General features: G+C 41.3%; 1 protein-coding gene across 1 annotated transcript in view; it reads left to right on the top strand.

Annotated features, from left to right (window-relative positions):
• Positions 1 to 15,897, top strand: part of ascc3 (activating signal cointegrator 1 complex subunit 3) — a 599,461-nt gene extending 583,564 nt beyond the window's left edge. Inside the window, exons 40-42 of the mRNA XM_067984949.1 lie at positions 3,647 to 3,856; positions 11,204 to 11,379; positions 14,721 to 15,897. Of these exons, the coding sequence (XP_067841050.1) occupies positions 3,647 to 3,856; positions 11,204 to 11,379; positions 14,721 to 14,868 (534 nt within the window). The 3' untranslated portion in view covers positions 14,869 to 15,897. The remainder of the gene's footprint in view (positions 1 to 3,646; positions 3,857 to 11,203; positions 11,380 to 14,720) is intronic.
• Positions 15,898 to 16,131: the final 234 nt, after the last annotated feature.

Here is a 16,131-nt window from a genome sequence, read left to right as displayed (position 1 = left end):
ATTACTAATTACTGGTTGGTAAAACGTTTACAAGTATAGCTTACAATAGTTAAATTAACTAGTGTTCAAAAACAAAGCAACAGCACATTGTCCAAACAGGCAGCATAGAAGAGCTTCAAGGCTCTCTTCGGCTGGTGTATATAGGTCCACTACCACATGACAGGCAAGGCGAGAACGATTCTGTTGTGGGGGGAAAAATGTGCCAGCAATACCTAAAAACAAAGCAAATGTAAATATCTAATAATATGCTTTGCACAAGCAAAGTTTTCAAGCACAATGATATTTTGTGCTGTAAGCAGAATCTGGGAAAAATACATTTTGCTTGGAAATAAGATTGTACTCATTTCAAAAAATTCTTAATATTGTTTTTTTTTAAAAAATTGTTATTGTAGCCTTTTCATCGTGAAAGTTATTTGGATCCTGAAATTTATTCTACAATCTGCTTCTGCCAGTTTGGCACGGCAATCACAGCTAAAATATATTAAAAAAATTATTCTGGAAATTAGTGGGTTTAAAGCATCAATTTAAGTGCTAATTGCAGTCGTAATGAGAAAAGGCAGTCATCACTGTGAGATTTGCATCTGTTCTGCCATCAGTATGCTCTGAACGGCTGGCGACTGGCAGAAGATTTGGCAGCTAATTAAATAATTGCATGCAGGGAGGTGTTCTCATCTGATTCAAATGATGAAGATTAATCCTCAAATAAATATGTTTTACCCGTATTGAAATGCGGCTGCAATAGCCTAGTTTTTATTTTTAATCAAAAGGCAACTACTATCTAAGAGCTTTATGGTATATTTAAGCAATAAATTATCTTCTGTAACTGCGTTAGGACAATAAAGCTTACACACACTGATAAACAATGAGGTGTTATCTTGACTGTTCGCCACACAAATAACACCAGTTGTGCCTCAATTTAAAGACAGCTAAGTGTCTTCTAGAAAGACAAATGTTTTGGCAGTGGATTCGAGATTTTTTTTAAAAGCCTCTGTAAGCTGTTCGACCTGATCTCCCCAGTTGTGTTTGACAGTGATGATATATCCTGGAATCCTTTTTTTTTAAATCACCAATTTTTTGAGAAAAGAAAATATTGTCTAGATGATTAACTTTTTGAGTGCTTAGTTGTTTTTTTTTTAGCATTGAAGTATTTGCATCAAAGTTTTTTTTTGGTACCATTTGGCGACAAAGACTGCCATCCTCTGTGCTGAGGGGTGAGGAGGATTGTCACCTCCTCACTGAGGAGGATTGTCACCTCCTCACTGAGGAGAGGGGGTGTGGACAGTAATCGTCTTCCTCACTAACAAATGGGGAGATGCCGGTGATGGACTGGGGTTGACAATTGTAAACAATTTTACAACACCAAGTTATAGTCCAGCAATTTTATTTTAAATTCACAAGCTTTCGGAGATTTTCTCCTTCCTCAGGCAAACATTTGCCTGAGGAAGGAGAAAATCTCCGAAAGCTTGTGAATTTAAAATAAAATTGCTGGACTATAACTTGGTGTTGTAAAATTGTTTACAACTAACAAATGGGGCAGGGGAAAGCTTCTCTCTTCTATACTGAGGAAAGTGGCAAGGCAGCTACCCTATTCTGCCCTGAGGAGGCAAGAACAGCTTCTACCCTCTTTAGAAAAAAAAAGAGGCCTGTAAGGAATAAATGTTTAAATTAATGTAATATGTTTCACTTCACAAATGTATTAAAATGTTAACAATTTTATCAATACATTAGATCATCACTGTAAAATGGGCACTATGTATTGAGGGTCATCTTACAGAAAGGAATGTGTTACAAAAAAGGGTGTTTTATTGAAATGGGAGACATAATTGCAATACTTATTATACCAAAGTCAAAAACATCAAAAGTATTTAGAATAAGACCCCAGTAGGATGTTCTTCAGTAAAGCTAAAAAATGTGTCTCAAGCATGCAGTGATGGACAATAGTTCTTGTATTATTCAAGAATATCACATGGTTACATCCAAGTAAATAATTAAGAATGGTATGTTGGGTTTTCCTGCAATTTTGATAAAGTAGTTTAAATGTTGCTAAAACTGCCACCATTATTCACTTCTACATAAAATAAAGCAAAAGGCTTATAAAAAAATCGGAGACCAATGGCCACCAACAGTTTCAACAACAACTTGCATTTCTATAGTGCATTTAACTTAGAAAACATCCCATGAATACATAATGCCCATCACAAGATGCAAGGAATGTTGAATGCCATGCCAAAGAAGGAAAGATTAGAATAGGTAACCAAATACTTGGTCAAAGAAGTATTAAGGAGGGCCATAAAGGAGGAGATGGAAGTGGAAAGGCAGAGAGGCTTGGCTGGGGTGGGGAGGGAGAATTACAGAGCTGAAGCCTAGGCAGGTGAAGGCTGCCAATGGTGCAGCAAAAGGAGAGGGGGTTGTACAACAGGTTGGAATCAGGAATGGAGAGCTGGAGGATGGGAGATTGCAGGGCTGGAGGAGATGAAAATATGCAGTTTTTGTGATGGAGAGAATAGGGGCCCGTAAACTCAGCGTGAGGTTGAACAGAATGCGAATGCAGATGCAAACAGTCTGGTTCAGCCTGAAATGGTGATGGCGGGGGTGGTGATACAGTCAGTAATAAAGGTACAGACAGTGCTGGGAGTGAAGTCAATGTCTATCGTCTTTCCGATGTTTCGCTGGAGGAAATTATGGCTCATCTGAGACTGGATAGCAGAAATGCACTCTAAGAGCACAGAGGCACTCGAGAGGTTGAGAGAGGTAGCACTGGATGTCATCAGCATACGTGTGAAAGCTGCCCGCGGATGATGTCACCAAGAAGCAGCATGTCGTTGAGTAAGAGACGGGGGCTGAGGATGGATCCTTGAGAGGCTCCCGAGGTCATGGTATGGGGGTGGGATGTAAAGTCATCGCAAAAAATGCCCTAGCTATGACTGGATAGGCAAGAATGAAACTAAGCGAGAGTAGGTACACCTCGCTGGACAATGGAGGAGAGGCATTGGAGGAAGATGATGCGGTTGAGCTTTTTGAAGGCTACAGACAGGTCAAGAAGGATGAGGAGGGATAATGCACCACGGTCACAGGATATTGTTCATGATTTTGGTTAGGACCATTTCAGTCCTGTCGGAGGTACAAAAACCTGATCAGCGGAATTCTTTCAGGAAGTTGTAGAAGAAATGGGTAAGGATCTGGGAGGTAGAAACACGTCCAAGGAGCTTGGAGAGGGAAAGGGAAATTGGAGATGGTGGTGTAATTGGTGAGTACAGAGGCGTCAACGGCTGTTTTTTGCTGAGGTGGGTTATGGCAGTTTTGAAAGGGAGGGCGACAGTGCCTGAGGAGAGAGATAGAAACAATTGCAGTGTCAGCTAGCATGGGTGGTGGGGCAGGAAGGGAAATTAGGGTGAGCAGGAAGTGAATCTCATGGATGAGATGGGCATGGGGGGAGATGCAAAGAAACTAGACTAATGGCTGATTTCATCAACCTTGTATTCTATTCAGTGATGTCCAAATTTAGATTATAAAATCTTTGCCTTTTATAGTATGCATTTTAATTCTGAATAGTTATAAATCCTTCTGCAATTGAATTGGAAGTTGCTTTGTAAACTGAGTATACTATAGTTGCTAAAGGATTCTGTAATTATTCCAACTTCTTTAGGCTTGGAACTTCCTGTCCCGCCTGCCAGTCATCGAGGTTAATCTGAGTATCAAGGGCTGGTGGGAAAACGCTCTAATGGGAAAAAATGAGAAAGCTCTGCCGAATGTGGGCACTGGCTTCCGAGATGAGAAGAACTGGACACAGCTACATGCGGATCAGGAATACGTACTCCAGATCAATCTACGCAGGATTAGCCTGGTGCGCAACAAGGTACAAGTCTTGACTTCAATGGAAGGTAAAATCGGGTGGAGTGTAACACTGGCCATCTCATCAGTTTCCCGCTGGGCAGGTTAAGTTAAAATTACCCCCTCTGATATAAGACCATCTAACAGCCAATTAAGCTATCGTACCACTTTAACTATCAAGCCACCTGTTGAATAAATTAAACCGTTCAACACATTTTTAAGTTGTATCTAAATAGCAGCAGTTTTTCAAAAGCTAAATTAATTTTAAGGCAGAACTGGTATTAACTTGCAAGCCCACATATTAATAACCATATGAGGTCAGTAGAATGCAAAGGCCCCGAAATTCCTCGGGGGTTCTGCTGGTCTCCTGCCATAACTCAACAGACCAGCAGAACGCCCCGGAAAACAAGCAGCGACCCAGTTGTGCTGTGTAGTCAATTTGACTCTCTGTTCAATTGTTCAAGACTGACTCCATAATGGTTAACAGCCATATGACTTTATTTAGCACAAGTACGAATCAATAACTTACAGTATTGAAGCATTAGTTTACAAAACACAGTTGAGAATTATATTACCCCGTTGTCCTTTGGGTAGAGGCCGCGACTCCATACCAAGTTCCCTCATACACATCTCGTTCTCGTTTACCATCCAGGTACCTTCGTTTCTGTCCTCTACAACCTGACTCTAGAAAGGGGTCTTTCTTTAATGCTACTTGTGGGGGTGGGCACAGGGGCAGTAACTGACACAGGTCTGTCAAGACCCTATCAAGGTCTTTCTAAAGGGCGAGGTGACAAATGAGGTGTGGTGTATCTCTTTAGTCAAAGGAACAAGAGTCAACCCACTTCTTACCTCTACATTTCGTGGGCAAGGGGTGATTGAGTGGCCCTCAAAATGTCATACCCTCTGGTTGACCAATCATGGGCCTCCAATACTAGAGTGGGCCTGCCCTTCCAACTTATCTTGTTATCTCTTTACTTCAAAGCCGAAGCTGGCGGCTTGGACCTTTTCACTCCCTGTCCGTTCCCCAGCCACTAAATCTGAGGACTCCTGTTATGTTCAGGCTGTTGGCCATCTAGCAGTTTGGACAGCTGTCTCATTCTGTGACGGCAACTTTTTTTTATTCGTTCATGGGATGTGGGCGTCGCTGGCCAGGCCAGCATTTATTGCCTATCCCTAGTTGCCCTTAAGAAGGTGGTGGTGAGCCATCTTCTTGAACTGCTGCAGTCCGTGTGGTGAAGGTTCTTCCACACTGCTGTTAGGTAGGAAGTTCCAGGATTTTGACCCAGCGACTGAAGGAACAGCGATATATTTCCAAGTTGGGATGGTGTGTGACTTGGAGGAGAACGTGCAGGTGGTGTTCCCATGTGCCTGCTGCCCTTGTCTTTCTAGGTGGTAGAGGTCACGGGTTTGGGAGGTGCTGTCGAAGAAGCCTTGGCGAGTTGCTACAGTGCATCCTGTGGATGGTTCACACTGCAGCCACGGTGTGCCGGTAGTGAAGGGAGTGAATGTTTAGGATGGTGGATGGGGTGCCCATCAAGCGGGCTGCTATGTCCTGGATGGTGTTGAGCTTCTTGAGTGTTGTTGGAGCTGCATTCATCCAGGCAAGTGGAGAATACTCCATCACACTCCTGACTTGTGCCTTGTCGATGGTAGAAAGGCTTTGGGGAGTCAGGAGGTGAGTCACTCGCCGCAGAATACCCAGCCTCTGACCTGCTCTTGTAGCCACAGTATTTATATGGCTGGTCCAGTTAAGTTTCTGGTCAATGGTGACCCCCAGGATGTTGATGGTGAGGGATCCAGCGATGGTAATGCCGTTGAATGTCAAGGGGAGGTGGTTAGACTCTCTCTTGTTGGAGATGGTCATTGCCTGGCACTTGTCTGGTGCGAATGTTACTTGCCACTTATGAGCCCAAGCCTGGATGTTGTCCAGGTCTTGCTGCAGGTGGGCACGGACTGCTTCATTATCTGAGGGGTTGCGAATGGAACTGAACACTGTGCAATCATCAGTGAACATCCCCATTTCTGACCTCATGATGGAGGGAAGGTCATTGATGAAGTAGCTGAAGGTGTTTGGGCCTCGAACACTGCCCTGAGGAACTCCTGCAGCAATGTCCTGGGGCTGAGATGATTGGCCTCCAACAACCACTACCATCTTCCTTTGTGCTAGGTATGACTCCAGCCACTGGAGAGTTTTCCCCTGAATCCCATTGACTTCAATTTTACTAGGGCTCCTTGATGCCACACTCGGTCAAATACTCCGATGACTCATAAGCCATAAATTATTTTTTTAAAAAGATAAACAAAATTGTAATATTTTTCAAATGGCAGACGGAGCATTCATTCTTCGCCAGCCTGCCAGCTACAATTAATTACAGTGCAAGGACAATTGTTTTAAGAAGCTATGTAATATCTTTAGAATGTACTGGCCTCCAGCAAAAAAAAGTTCCATTATGATCCTTCGGACATTAACATGCAAAGTCCATTCATGTACAAATCTGATAAATGTAAAACCAGCTTCTATATTTTTTAAAAAATAAAAAAGCAGCACCGTCGACTTGAAAAAAGTAGCAAACCTTGTTATGGAGGGGGAAATTCTGTGCGATACTGTCATTCTGATTATGTTGTACACAAATGCGACAGTAATCTGCTTCAGTGGAATTTACATTGATGCAACGGTTTGTAAACAAAAAGACTACTTTTCCAACAAAGAAAGTACATCTTTAATTCCTATACTATTTGTTTATATACAACTTGCAAATTCCTTTCCTAGGCAAGGAAAAAGCTTAAAAGCACCTATTAATGACACACATGCAAATATAAATTTTGCAATAATCTCCTCCTATTAGGAGGTTTGAATAATGCTATGCCTAGATTAGAATGAGAAAGTCACTACTATATACTTGGAATGGAAAGGTAATCTCGGCTATACTGCTTCATTTTTATGTTTCAAACTGAGACAAATTCTCAACTTACTCAACAGTTTACTTCTACCTACAGCCATAGGATAGAATTATAGAATGTAAGAACACAGAAACAGACCAGATAGGCCATCACATCTGTGCAGGCCATTTTGAGGCCCGGCTGGCAACAAGATGAATCTTTGAAGTGGGGGGGAGGCCATTATCGCCAGGTTTTTTTTGTGGGGCTCGGAGGGACACTCTTGTTCCTCATGGCCCCACAAAAATAATTTAGAACTTGCCCTTTTGGGCCAGGAAATTATAGCTCAGTTCGTCTTAACTTCAATTGTTGATGAACTATTAAGAGTCTCTAATACCAGATGAAGTTACTGAGAACTTGGAGAAAGGTAAGTTAATCCGGGCCAGTGAGCATGGATTCCTGAAATGCAGTTTGTGTTTGGCCAACCGTATAGATTTTTTTTTGAAGAAATAACGAAGGATAGAAAAAGGAAATACAGTGGAAGTTTCATAATCAGGAATAATAAATCACAAATCCTAACCCAGCTACAGCTAAGTTTCAGTTACTGATATTATGCCATGATTTTCTATTTTAAATCAATGATTCCAGGTCCCCAATGTTTTTTCTTATACGCAATGCATTATTATACATACATTTTAGTTTATCCTTTTATTGCTTTCCCACATGCCAGTATTTTTTTCTCTTTTGCTATTTTGTCCTGTTTAACCTCTTTCGGGCTTTCTACTCTTTATTGCCTGTACACCTAGAGATTAATTTCCCTTCCAAGCTGCCTACTCTAATCTCCTGCTTTCCCCATCCTGCCATATTAGTTTAAACCCTCCCTCACAGCTCTAGTTAGCAGAGTTGTAAGGATACTGGACTGCACCGTTCCTCCCTGCGCCAAGTCTCTACCACCCTAATGTGAGGCCCTTGTAGAAATTCTGAAATTACTATCTTTGCGGTCCTGTTTTCTGATCTAATTCCGAGCCCCTGGAACTCTTTTTTTACAGGACATAAATCCTACTGTTCCATATTATTGGACCACAACTTCTGGCTGATTTCCCTCCTTCGCCAAGAGCTTCTGCCCCTGCTTTATGTCCCATATCATGGAACCTATGAGACAACACACCAGTCAGGACTCATGTTTATAGTTACAAAAGCAACTGTCCATTCCTCTAACAATTGCATTTCCCAATACCACTGCATTCCTGCACTCAACTCTTCCTTTCTCCCCTACCTGGGCAAGGTGGCATTGCTCATGCCCTCCTCCAAATAATTATCCCTGGAACAAGAATTCAGTATTGAAAACTTACTTGCCAAAGCACTGCCCTCAGGGACTCCATCTCTTCCTTCCTATCTCGATAGATGGTCACTCACTTCCAGTCTTAATCATCTATCTCACTGTGTGTTTGTGGGGTTACCACCTGTTAGAATGTGTGGTCCAGAAACACTTCCATCTCCCGTATGCGAATGAGTATCTCCCACTGTTTCTGAAACTAAGTAACTTTTGTGCTTCAGTAAATTCAGCTGGAAACTCTTCCTGTTAGTGTGTTTGCCCTGGATTCTCAACTATCCGGGAACTCCCACATCCAGCGAGATTTGCACAACATGGGACGCAGCTGTCCTGTATCTGTAATCCTTTTTAACATTGTCCATACAAAAATAAAGATTTAAACTTATAACTTATGGCATAAAAGTCCAAGCGACAAAACTAATATATATATATATATATATATCATGGCTTATATCCCAATTAAAAGCAAATGCTGACTGCAATCTGTCCTCTGGTTTACTGCAATTTTGCACACACTCAGATCGCACAGCTCACGTGTACAGACCGTGCACATATACATACCAAATACAGTACTACACATCAAGTACTAATTATAGAAATCCTGGGGCATTACAATTCAGCAGCACTTACTCACCAATAACCTGCTCACCGATGCTCAGTTTGGGTTCCGCCAGGACCGCTCGGCTCCAGACCTCGTTACAGCCTTGGTCCAAACAAGGACAAAAGAGCTGAATTCCAGAGGTGAGGTGAGAGTGACTGCCCTTGACATCAAGGCAGCATTTGACAGAGTGTGGCACCAAGGAGTCCTAGTAAAATTGAAGTCAATGGGAATCGGGGGGGAAAACTCTGCAGTGGCTGGAGTCATACCTAGCACAAAGGAAGATGGTAGTGGTTGTTGGAGGCCAATCATCTCAGCCCCAGGACATTGCTGCAGGAGTTCCTCAGGGCAGTGTCCTAGGCCCAACCATCTTCAGCTGCTTCATCAATGACCTTCCCTCTATCATAAGGTCAGAAATGGGGATGTTCACTGATGATTGCACAGTGTTCAGTTCCATTCGCAACCCCTCAGATAATGAAGCAGTCCGTGCCCGCATGCAGTAAAACCTGGACAACATCCAGGCTTGGGCTGATAAGTGGCAAGCAACATTCGTGCCAGACAAGTGCCAGGCAATGACCATCTCCAACAAGAGAGAGTCTAACCACCTCCCCTTGACATTCAATGGCATTACCATCCCCAAATCCCCCACCATCAACATCCTGGGGGTCACCATTGACCAGAAACATAACTGGACCAGCCATATAAATACTGTGGCTACAAGAGCAGGTCAGAGGCTGGGTATTCTGCAGTGAGTGACTCACTTCCTAACTCCCCAAAGCCTTTCCACCATCTACAAGGCACAAGTCAGGAGTGTGATGGAGTACTCTCCACTTACCTGGATGAGTGCAGCTCCAACAACACTCAAGAAGCTCGACACCATCCAGGACAAAGCAGCCCGCTTGATTGGCACCCTAAACATTCACTCCCTTCACCACCGGCGCACTGTGGCTGCAGTGTGTACCATCCACAGGATGCACTGCAGCAAATCGCCAAGGCTTCTTAAACAGCACCTCCCAAACCCGCGACTTCTACCACCTAGAAAGACAAGGAAGGGCAGCAGGTAAATGGGAACAACACCACCAGCACGTTACCCTCCAAGTCACACACCATCCCGACTTGGAAATATATTGCCATTCCTTCATCGTCGCTGGGTCAAAATCTTGGAACTCCCTTCCTAAAAGCACTGTGGGAGAACCGTCACCACACGGACTGCAGCGGTTCAAGAAGGCGGCTCACCACCACCTTCTCAAGGGCAATTCGGGATGGGCAATAAATGCCGGCCTCGCCAGCGACGTCCACATCCCATGAATGAATAAAAAAAAGTCATTCTGTACTAAAGACAGATACTTATATTTGGCTCGGCCATCTTCAAATTTGGCTTCCCTGTTTTCCAAGGTTCATTTCACTTCTTATCCTCTGAGATGAAGAGGTAGTTCATTCAAACCAGCTGCCAGAGGTGGAAGCACATTGCATTACTGCTGCTCCGTTACATTAAATTATTATAAAATAGTTGAAGTAAAAAGTCAGTGCTGCAGCAATTGTGGGTTTTTGGCATCATGTTAACTTTTGCTTCCTTTTCCAGTAATAGCTAACAGGCCTTTTAACCAGCAAAAATCAGCTAGTGTCAGCTTGGTAGTACTCTCCCCTCGGAGTCAGAAGGCTGTGGGTTCCAGCTAATAATCTAGACTGACACTTCAGTGCATTACTGAGGGAGTGCTGCATTGTCAAAGGAATTCTTCAACCTCCCTCTGCCAACACCACAAAAAAGATTAAATGGCTACTTAAATCAGTGCTGATAGTGGGATCTTGCTGTGTGCAAAATGGCTGCCACATTTCTTATGTAACAAAAGTCACTTTTCTTCAAGGTAATTCATTGTACATGAAGTACTTTGAGGTGTTTGAGAGATGTGATAAGGCACTCTATAAATGCCAATCTTTTTCTCTAAAAGAAATTAATCAGTGAAACTCTGAATATGGATCAAGTGATTTGTCAATAACTAATCAGAATATTATGATTATCCTAGAATTAGTCCAGTTTCAAGAAGTGTATTTTTTTAAATTTGTGTGTCCGCTTCAGTTGGTAGCACTCTCATCTTTGGTTTACAAGGTTGTGGGTTTGAACCCCATACCAGAGTTAGAGCTCGTAATCTAGGCTGACACTCAAGTGCAGTGATAAGGAAATGCTGCATTGTCGGAGGAGATGGTAAAACCAGTTCCAGTGGTGCAGGTGGATCTTAAAGATTCAGTGGCGCTATTCAGAGGGAGTTTTCCTGCAGTGCTCGGCAAAATTCCTCTCACTATAAAACCCACCAAAAGCAGATTAGTCGGTTATTCATCTCTTCACTGCTTGTGGAACGTTACTGGTGCAGAATGACTCGTGTTTTTGTAAATAAGCATGATTACCACACTCCAAAAAGTAATTTGTTTTTTGAAGTGGTTCAAGATGTTTCAATGTGATAAAAAGCTATATAAATGCAAGTATTATTATTTATAATTGAATATTAATCTTGTGTTGTAATAAACAGAAAACCTGCTCTGACGTGTTGTCTTGTATTGATCGTCAGGGAAAGTATGACAGCAAGGCCATCACACCACGTTTCACAAAGGCCAAAGATGAGGGCTGGTTTGTCGTCCTAGGGGAAGTGGACAAGAAGGAATTAGTGGCTTTGAAACGAGTGGGATACATTCGAAATCGAAGCACAGTCTCTCTAGCCTTCTATACCCCTGAGACCACTGGAAGGTAAGATCCTGTCACTCCTTACTACCGCAACAATTTGCATTTATGTAGTACCTTAAACATAGAAAAATGTCCAAAAATGCTTCACAGAGGCATAAGGAGAAAATGGACACTGAGCCAAAGAAGGAGATATTAGGAAGGGGGACCAAAAGTTTGGTCGAGAAGGTGAGTTTTAAGGAGGGTCTTATTGGAGAAGATGGAGGTGGCGAGCAGGGAGGTTTAAGGAGCAAATTCAAGATTAGGGGTCTAGGCAGCTGAAGGCACAGCCACCAAAGGTGGCGCGATGGGGTGGCTGCATAAGAGACCAGAGTCAGGGGAGCAGAGAGTTCGGAGGGGAGTTGTAGGGATGACTAAGGTTACAGAAATAGGGAGGGGCAAGGCCCTGGAGGGATTTAAACACAAGGATGACAATTTTAAATTTGAGGGACTAGGAGACAACATAGGTCGGTGAGGACAGGAGTGAGGGGTGAACAGGACTTGGTGTGGGATAGGATACTGACAGCAGAGTTTTGGATGATCTTACTGTTAATTACGGCATTTTCAGCAACCTACCAAGGTGTGTTTTATATAAATTGCATTATCTTATCAGCAAGAAAATAGTGATGTGACAGAATCAATCGCTGTAACATTGACTCCTACAGGCATTATGAGTATGAATTAATTCAAGCTTGACCATCCTCATTGAATGTGTTTTGCCAGTGCTCAATTCAGACATTAGCAGGTATACTTTCCTCTGGTCACTTATGTGAGTGAAAAATATTGGTATATAATGACTTTCTCCACATTAGTGGCTGGAGGAAAATATACTTGTAGATGAGAAGGACTGTGCAGCAGCAGAGTACACCATCTCGGGTTGGGAAGCTGGACACCAGAAATAATCATTTCATATTGTGCTTAAAAGAATTACTTTAAAAAATGTTGACACATTTTTGAATTTGATGCAGTAAAAGCACTACAATGTTTAATGCCCATTTTAAGGTCTGTGTAAGCTGTTAATTTGAGCAAATGAGCATACCTTTGTGATGCACTTTTTAAATGGAGTTTTTAAATAAAGTAAATTACTAACTTTAAAAAAAATTACAAAATGCAATTCGCTGCTACCTGGTTTTGCCAAAAGCAGAAAAGCTGCATGTTCTGCCTCAGTATGACATTCATGGCAGGCTTAATTTATTCAAAGCTCTAGTGTTCATTTAACTTTTACTTTAAGAAAAGGTAGCTGAGGATTCCGCCAAATTACTTTTGAAAAAGAATATTTGGCTGTGGCTCCCAGAGCTACCTCGTAATCAGCCATTTGGAGATGTATGAGAGTAGCCTGGAATGATTTGCTCTTCAATTTTCCCTCTCCACTTGGCATCTCCCTACAACTGCACAGATGAGGCTAGTAACTCCACTTGTGAAGAACTGAGGGAATGAGTCTGCATCCATTTTGTAGTGCAGTGCATTAGAGGTCTTAACAGCTTTGAACAGATGTATACTGGTACTATGTCACCATGCACTTTTATATGCAGGATTATACACAGCTTTGTATTACAAGGCAGTAAAACAACTGAAGAGGTTAGTCTTTGCATATATTTGTCATCCAAATGGCAATATTACAATCAAAATAATTAAAGCAATGCAGTACCTCACAGTTTTTGCCCCAATTTCACATCAGCCCACTCTGCTACAAAGATGCTGTTATCTCTTAAACCCATGAACCATATAAGTCTACAGCACAGAAGGAAGTCATTAAGCCTCTCATATCTGTGTAAGGCCTTTCGAGCAGTCCAAAACTATTCCCACTGCACTGCTCTCTTCCTGTAGCCTTGCATTTTCCTCTGCTTCAATTATTTATCTAATTTTTTAGTCACAAGTTCGGTGGTGTAGTGATTATGTTATTGGACTAGTAAACCAGGGACTTGAGTCCAAATCCCATCATGAAAATGTGACAATTTGAATTCAGTTTTAAAAAATGTTTTAAATCTTGAAATAAAAAACTAGTATCAGTAAAAGTGACCATGAATGTGTCGGATTGTCGTAAAAACCCACTGTTTCATTAATGTCTTTTAAGGAAGGAAGCCTGCCATCCTTAACCGGTCTGGCCTACATGTAACTCCAGTCACTCATCAATGTGGTTGACTCTTAACTACCTTCTAAAGTGACCTAGCAAGCCACTCAATTGTATCAAACTGTTTGCAGTTCAAGAAGAAGGCCCACCACTACCTTCTCAAGGGCAACTAGGGGACAATAAATGTCGGCTTTGTCAGCGACACCCACATCCCGAGAATTAATTTTTAAAAATTAATTTTCCTCTAAAAGATGCAATAGTCTCTGCCTCAACTACTGAATGTGACAAAGCATTTCATGTTCCAAAAATCTTTTGGGTAAATATATTTTTCCTAATCCCTCCCTGCGCTCTCAAAGTGACCGTTTAAGCTGATGACCCGTAATTACTGACTTCCCAGCCAGAGGAAATAGTCTTTTCCTATTCAGCCTCTCAAAATCCATCATGATTTTAAAAACATTTATCAAATCTCCTCTTAGCATTCTCTGCTCCAATGGAAATCGTCTCTATCTCAAATATCTCCTCATAACTATAGTTTCTCATCCCTGGTGATCTCTCAGGCTTTATTGGCCTTTCTGCAAGGGGCACCCAAAGCTGCACATAGTACTCTTAATCGTGGCCTTACAAATTTATCGTTATTTTCTTACTCTTGTACTCTTTGCTCCTATTTATAAAACCCCGAATGCTACAAGGTGTTAATTTTTTGAATTGATGCCATTAGTTTAAGCAAAACCAATATAATATATACTCTTCAACATAGATGGTGGTAGCTCTGGTCCCCAGTGCTGTATGTAAAGACAAGGTGCTCAATATTTCCACTGTAAACATAAAGAAAAATTCAATAGTGCCAGAGTTTGAAAATAAACCAGTATCTGATAAAATTGGTATTGTATTAAGATAAACTGTACTTTTGAATTTTGGAATGTGAAGTGATTTGTAATCAAAGTAACAGAATCTGTTCAGTTTGTTTTTAAAAAGAAGCATTTTTGTTGACTTTAGAGAGAACACACAAGTAATTTTAAAATCAAAGCGCTTTTATTAGTGGTATGTATTTTGACATATTTCACAGAAGTCAAGTTGTCATCGTGCAAAAAAATATAATGTCCTATAATTACCATTTCAGACAAGTGTACCATACTACATCAGCAATATATTATGATCTTTTAAAAATTCTTTACATTCAAAATTCTTTGTAGTAATAAGAGTATTTTTGCACAACAATATGTTCAGTGATTGCATCATTCAGAGTGAAGGGAAAGCTTTAGAGAGGAGTAACATTTCTTTCCTCTTATGTTTTAAGGTACATCTACACTCTCTATCTGATGAATGATAGCTATCTGGGGATGGACCAGCAGTATGACATTTATTTGGACGTGATACCAGTGAGCATTGCTGCTCAGGTCAACACCGAGGTCTCTGATGCCATGAGCGACCTGGTTGTGGCGTGACATGACAGGCTTGAGCTAAACAACCCGGGAGCAGTGATCTTACAGTACAGATTGTGCTGGTGTGCCACGGCACTGAAATTACTTGATATTTGCCTTAGTAGATGCAACTTCTAACCTCAGACTCAAAGGAAATTACAAATGGCAGCTGAGGTAACCTCCAGCATGATTCATCTGCACAGCTTGGTGGCCTTATGTAAATTTGCATTTTAGGTTAGTGCTACACCCAGATAATTTGAGACTCTTTATCAGAGTCCACTAGGGCACCAGGCAAAGAGCTGAAAGTTATTCATTAAGAATCACAACTTCCTTTTATATTACTTTATGCAGGTATCGGTGTAGAAAAGCCGTAGGGCACCTTTATTTTTTAGTGAATTTTATTTTTAATCAAAATGGCATTCACTCAATGAATACAAAGTTATCTCTACTGCTGATGTCAGCCAATATGATTACCTAGGTGACAAAGAAATGAACCTACTTCTTTATAACTAACAAAACATTAACTTTATTTAGTTCCTGTAATTGCTACCGGTGCATTTAAAAGCTTATTCTGTATAGTGTAAGTTATTTTAAATGTAGCTCTCAAACTGACCAGTAATATCAGCAGGGCAAAATGGATGCCTGCACAATCAGCAGTTTTTTTTTATGAATTAAAAGCAAATTTTAAAAAATCTCTATCTGTATGATAGGATAGAAAATAAGGTAATACAAAGGTGAGTTGTGATTAAAAATTCATTCCCATATTGACTGGGTGCAGAGGGTATTCATTTCCATGGTAACATGAAGGCTAAACTTGACACATTCATAACCATGGGGTCAGGTTAAACCTAGTAACCTTTCTTTGCAGTGAGTGCTGCAACACTTCATTTGTCAGTATCAATTTAGTTGTATCTGTGAAAATTAAGTTGCGTCAAAAATACTTATATAGCACAAGAAATATTTGATAGTTACTGCAAAAAGGGAAACCTGCATTTAATATGAGTTTACAGTGCTGGTTGCAAATGTACAAAACCATTAAACTTTATTGCAATACACATGTCTTTTGTGTTTTTGTCACATTAAGAACATAAGAATTGGAGCAGGAGTAGGCCATACGGCCCCTCGAGCCTGCTCCGTCATTCAATCAGATCATGGCTGATCTTCGACCTCAACTCCACTTTCCCACCCGATCCCCATATCACTTGATTCTCTTAAAGTCCAAAAATATATCGATCTCAGTCTTGAATATACTAAACGACTGAGCAGCCACAGCCCTCTGGGGTAGAG

The sequence above is a fragment of the Heptranchias perlo genome, chromosome 5 (genome assembly GCF_035084215.1).
Source record: "Heptranchias perlo isolate sHepPer1 chromosome 5, sHepPer1.hap1, whole genome shotgun sequence".
Lineage (NCBI taxonomy): Eukaryota > Metazoa > Chordata > Chondrichthyes > Hexanchiformes > Hexanchidae > Heptranchias > Heptranchias perlo.
This window is presented reverse-complemented; position numbering and strand designations above follow the sequence as displayed.